The following is a 6,000-nucleotide window of genomic DNA, read 5'->3' on the forward strand; positions in this document are numbered from 1 at the left end:
TTTTGTTTTTTTGGGTCACACCCGGCGGCATTTAGGAGTCACTCCTGGCTTTGCGCTCAGAAGTCATTCCTGGCAGACTCAGGGGACCATATGGGATGCTGGGATTCGAATGGGGTCCGTCCTGTGTTGGCCGTGTGCAAGACAAACGCCCCACTGCTGTACTATTGCATTTTATTTTATTTTATTCTTTTTGTTTGTTTGTTTTTGGGCCACATCCGGTGGTGCTCAGGGGTTATTCCTGGCTCTGCACTCAGAAATTACTCCTGGTTGTGGAACCATATGGGATGCCAGGTGATTGAACCACAGCCAAGATAAATTTTAAAGAAGCTTTAAAACTCCATTAAGACGATAATACAGGGGCCGGAGAGATAGCATGGAGGTAGGGCATTTGCCTTGCATGCAGAAGGTCAGTGGTTTGAATTCCAGCATCCCATATGGTCCCCTGAGCCTGACAGGAGCGATTTCTGAGCATAGAGCCAGGAGTAACCCCTGAGCACTGCCAGGTGTGACCCAAAAACCAAAAAAAAAAAAAAAAAAAGACGATAATATAGAGGCTGGCAGATGGCTCAGTGGCTAAAATGCCTGCCTCATAAGTTCTCTAGTGATGTGGCCCCTATTCCCTATATTTGTAACTAGTATGTCTGAGCAACATGACCAAAGGAGTGAGACCCCTGGTGAGCACCATAAGTAAAAACTAAAACTTGTGCAAATGAGGATTGTTCCAGCTGTGTCGCTAAAGTTCAGGTTCCTTTTTTCGGTTTTGTTTTGGGGCCACACCCATTGACACTCAGGATTACTCCTGGCTCTGCGCTCAGAAATTGCTCCTGGCTTGGGGGTACCATATGGAACGCAGTTGACTCTAGGCTAGCGCTTGCAAGGCGGACAGACCCTTACCTCTAGCGCCACTGCTCCGGCCCCTCCTTTACTTTTTTTTTGGTTTTTGGTGTTTTGGGGTCACACCTGGCAGCACTCAGGGGTTACTCCTGGCTCTGTGCTCAGAAATCGCTCCTGGCAGGCTCAGGGAACCATATGGGATGCTGGGATTTGAACCACCATCCTTCTGCATCCAAGGCAAACACCCTACCTCCATGCTATCTGTCTAGCCCCAACCCCTCCTTTACTTTTTTGCTATAATTTTTTATTAACTTTTTTTTTTTTAAAAAGGACTAATAAAAATTTCCCAAGCTTTTCCTGAGTGTTTGTGAGCGAAAGTTGAATGAGTCTGTTGGAAAGAGGCAGAGTTCAGTCTCTTGTAGTCCACTGTTTCCCCTTTAAAGAGACCAGAGCGAGTACTAGCTAATGTCACCACCCATACTGTGCATTCCAGATTTTTATTTCTGTTTGTTTTTCCTTTTTTAACTATACTGGACTCTACAAACTGCAAATAAATAGTACTATCAAAGTTTGGGACTGTTTCCTTATACTTACATGATTTCTAGAAATTTATGTACTTGATAACAATGACACCCTTCTGGCTTTACTGATTAAGATTCCTTGATTTAAATTCAATCTTGTCTGACTACTCAGAATTTATCCTTTAGAAATAATCAATATTCTGGGGCCAGAGCAATAGAGCGTTTGCCTTGCATGAGGCTGACCTAGGATGAACTGTGGTTTAACCCCCCAGCGTCCCATATAGTCCCCCAAGCCAGGAGAGATTTGAGTGCATAGCCAGGAGTAACCCCTGAGTGTCAGTGTGTGGCCCAAGAACCAGGGAAAAAAAAAAAAAGAAAAAAGAAATAGTATTCTACACTTCTTATATGACAAACACACACATATTATTTTTTCCTGAAGAGGGGGTTAATCTTACCCCATGCTGCACCACTGTCTCAGGGAAGCGTCTTAAAAGAAGAAGCAGCATTTCTGATCGTTCCAAAGTGTTGAAGCACTGTTCGGTGGCCTTCAGTAACATTTCACACTGGACCCGGCCAGGAAGAGTCTCAAATAAACCTGTACATAACACATTTCCCTTTTAAAATCTCTTTATAAAGAAAATACTGAAGCAGGAGAATAAAGCATTTTCATGAGAAAACAGTAAATATTACATTAAGAATCAATGCTTATTTTTAAGTTTTTCTTAAGCAATGATTAAATGAGTACTTCATCACTTAAGCTTTTCCTTTCAATGGCAAGGGGCAACAGGCACTTGCTGAATGATTACACAACATTTGGAAGCCTTATTAGAACCAGGAAAAAGACTATGCAAAGTATCATGACAAGACTTGCTGTGGTTAAGATAAAGAGCATACAACTGTTTAAGTTGACATGATCTAGCCCATTTTTTAACCAGAACTGACATCTTTTATTGGCTATAGGATTCGGTCAAGTTACTAAAAGTTTCTTTTCTCCTTTATGAACATCTGTCTAATCTACATATGGGCATCTAATTTTTATGAAATCTACTTAGAAAATTTCTGTTCCTTGGGATAACCAACACATCTATATCTTTTAATGAAGTTAAACGCTCCACACAAACTCACAAAGACTAAGTGACATCATTGGATCAGACTAAAACATACATCTAAGTACCAATATCATGTGTAACTTTTTGTGAAATCACTATGTAACTTGGAATTCCAGAAATGGTCATTTATATACTATTAAATCTATTCTTACTTCTTAAAAATTGGGTTTGTTTATCCTGTGAATCATTCCTTAAGGCTGATGTAATAATGCTGATTTCTCTCCACACCACTGGTTGATCTGGGAAATTCACAAACCTATATTTAAAATGAATGTATTAAATTAAAATGTTAGCTTCTGTATAGTACCTGAAAAAAAAAAAAACCCAACATTTGGATAGAAATGTTTCTTTATTCCAATTAAATACATATAGATGCATCAAAATTAAGCAAAATATAGAAAAATAAAGACTAATTTATGAAGTCATTCACAAAAATCTTGTGATATTTCCTATATCAGAAAAAAACAAAATGACCATAATATGCCACTTTTTTTTTTCGCTTACAGGAAAATAATATCAACTCCTAAATATTAACAAGAAAAAAACACCCAAAAGAAAACACAAAGAATGAAGAGTCAAATAAAAAAATTTGGAAAGCCCTCTGTCTTCTTAGTAATATAAAAACACAAACATTTAAAAAGCAACAAGATACTTTTCTCTTTTCAAATTGGCAAAAGTTAAAAATAGATGGGTTGGGAAATTCAAAGGCCTGGAGCACATGCTTAGCATATGGGACCTCTAGGTAAAATCTTGCCAACATCTATTGATCTTAAGGTCCCCTGAACACTGCTTGGTATATTCCTAATGTAAAATAAAATACAACAAAAATATATGATGTAGTGGATATGTAAGCTGGAACAATATATATTTTTTGAAATTTATTTTGGTAGTGTGTCAAAAAAATTTGGGGGGAGGGAGTTTGGGCCACACCCGGCAGGGTTCAGGGGTTACTCCTGGCTCTATGCTCAGAAATCGCTCCTGGCAGGCACAAGGGACCATAAGGGATGCCGGGATTCTAACCAACGTTTGCAAAGCAAATGCCCTACCACTGTGCTATCTCTCTGGCCCCAGTGCATCAAAATTTTAAATGGGAAGATCCTTTGATGATGAATGAAAGCACATCTAAGTTTCTATTCTACAGAAAAACACCTAAATATGAGTACAAAGTTGTTGATACTCTGCATAGTTTCTATTTGGAAACATCTAAAAGACTACCAAGATTGGTGATGAAATGCTTTGCAGAGAGGGCTGGAGCGGTGGCACAAGCAATAGTGCATTTTGCCTTGCACGTACTAATCTAGAAGGGACCACAGTTCGATCCCCCGGTGTCTCATATGGTCCCCCAAGCCAGGAAAAATTTCTGAGCGAAGAGGCAGGAGTAACCCCCGAGCGTCATCAGGTGTGCCCCCGCCCCCCCCCCAAAAAAGATATGCTTTGCACATGAAAAAGTAGGAAATAGATGCCTACCTAGAGATGGAAAGGAATCCCTGGTGGTGGGTAAGACAATAAACTACAGAATATTATCTTGCTTTTAGTAACAACCCTGTCCATCTGTGTCTAATATACCCATATGATGTATTTCAGAGAGTTTTGACTTTTTCTCATAATTTCGATATTATTGGTGAAAAATTAGGTGTGTGTGTGTGTGTGTGTGTGTGTGTGAAGAAAAGCCGGTGCTCAGGATATATTCCAGCCCACTGAGCTCTCTCCCAACTATCTTGTTTCTTGTTTGAAGAACAGTTGTACCAAAACTAAAAAAAACATAGGAAGACTCTTTAGAAGGCAGATGCAGAATCAAAGGAGGCGGGCCTAGACTCCTGGCCAAGAACAGTAGATGGAGATGAACTTGAACTCTTTCCTCCATTTCCCACTTGCACAAAGTCTGAGAATGCAGTGCAAAGCCAAGGCTCAATCAGTTCCCCACTCACATGTCGTACAGCAGTCTCCCGGCCGTGGCAGTCCGCTCTGCATTCCGCTCAATCGTGTACATCTCATACTGCAACAGAGAGGACCCCGGGGTCACCTCATCCGCCAGGGACGGGTCTTACCTCCAAGGCGACAGTGCAAGAGGAACCCTCAAATCCCATGGAGCTGAGAATCATGCCCCACGTCCTCACATCCCATAGGGCAAGATACTCGGCTCATTTACAAGCGTGTGTGTGTTTGTGTGTGTGTGTCCAGAATCAGCAGTGGAAGTAGGGGTGTGTATGTGTGTGTGTTCCCAGAATCAGCAGTGGAAGTAAGGGTGTGAGTGTGTGTCCTCAGAATACAACAGTGGAAGTAGGGGTGTGTGTGTGTTTCCAGAATCAGCAGTGGAAGTAGGGGTGTGTGTGTGTGTTTCCAGAATCAGCAGTGGAAGGGTGTGTGTGTGTGTGTGTGTCCAGAATCAGCAGTGGAAGTAGGAGTGTGTGTGTGTGTCCCCAGAATTCAACAGTGGAAGTAGGGGTGTGTGTGTGTTTCCAGAATCAGCAGTGGAAGTAGGGTGTGTGTGTGCTTGTGTTTGTCCAGAGTCAGCAGTGGAAGTAGGGGTGTGTTTGTTCCCAGAATCAGCAGTGGAAGTGTGTGTGTGTGTCCAGAATCAGCAGTGGAAGTAGGGGTGTGTGTGTGTGTGTGTGTGTGTGTGTGTCCAGAATCAGCAGTGGAAGTAGGTCTCCCAAATGAACAAATGGCTGCCAGTGGGATGAATGAGATGAGGGGTGGTGTGTGTGTGTGTGTGGGAGGGATGAATGAGATGAGGGGTGGTGTGTGTGTGTGTGTGTGTGTGTGTGTGTGTGTGTGTGTGTCCAGAATCAGCAGTGGAAGTAGGTCTCCCATATGAACGAATGGCTGCCAGTGGGATGAATGAAATGAGCAGGCGATTGGGCCCTCTCCTGCGGGCGAATTTCGGGGGGCCCTGGCCACAGAGCAGCCCAAAACACTACATGCTTCCAGCCACCTGGCCTTGGAGTGATCTGCTTTAGTTGGGGGACTGGCCACACACACGGGGAGAGCGAGCCTGGTGGACGGTGCAGTCGGGCTGGAGAGGGCAGAACAGGAGGCAGCGGAGGGCCGGACACAGCCAGCCCCCCAGGCCAGGCCGAGGCGCTCCCTGCACCCCAAGGACCTCACCTGGATGTTGAAGTCGGCCGGGTACAGGCTGCGCGCGGTGATGAGCCAAGCCTTGGCCGCCCACAGGTCCTTCTGCACCAGCTCCCGGGCTCGCTGCACCAGGAACTCGCAGTCTCCCTGGGCCGACATGTCCCGGGAGGTGTGGGGTTGCAGGCCGGAGGACACTGGGCTTTAGGGGCGCCGAGACGCTGTAGCCACTGCCAGGGCCGCCGCCATCGCCGCCGCGGGGGGTGCTACTGCGCATGTCTGGGACCGCTCGGCTACTCCCGGAACGGACTGCGCAGGCCTCTCCGGGTTTTGCAGGCAGCTTCCCCCGCCCGGGCGGCTCTCGGCCTTTCCCCGCCCACTTCTGAGCGCTACGTCGACCTTTGCCCTCCACGCCGCCAGTCACCTGCAAAATGTGGAGTGGATTTTCGTCCCGCCGCGCC

General features: G+C 44.9%; 1 protein-coding gene across 4 annotated transcripts in view; it reads right to left on the bottom strand.

Annotated features, from left to right (window-relative positions):
- INTS10 (integrator complex subunit 10) overlaps nt 1-5,787 on the bottom strand; it is a 41,909-nt gene extending 36,122 nt beyond the window's left edge. For all 4 annotated transcript variants that reach the window (XM_049771818.1, XM_049771816.1, XM_049771817.1 and 1 more), the window contains exons 1-4: nt 5,573-5,787; nt 4,393-4,460; nt 2,617-2,720; nt 1,811-1,950 (exon numbers count right to left, since the gene is read on the bottom strand). In XM_049771818.1, coding sequence (XP_049627775.1) covers nt 1,811-1,950; nt 2,617-2,720; nt 4,393-4,460; nt 5,573-5,701 — 441 coding nt within the window. In that variant the 5' untranslated portion in view covers nt 5,702-5,787. The remainder of the gene's footprint in view (nt 1-1,810; nt 1,951-2,616; nt 2,721-4,392; nt 4,461-5,572) is intronic.
- Between the last annotated feature and the right edge of the window lie 213 nt (nt 5,788-6,000).

This window comes from Suncus etruscus, chromosome 4 (assembly GCF_024139225.1).
Source record: "Suncus etruscus isolate mSunEtr1 chromosome 4, mSunEtr1.pri.cur, whole genome shotgun sequence".
Lineage (NCBI taxonomy): Eukaryota > Metazoa > Chordata > Mammalia > Eulipotyphla > Soricidae > Suncus > Suncus etruscus.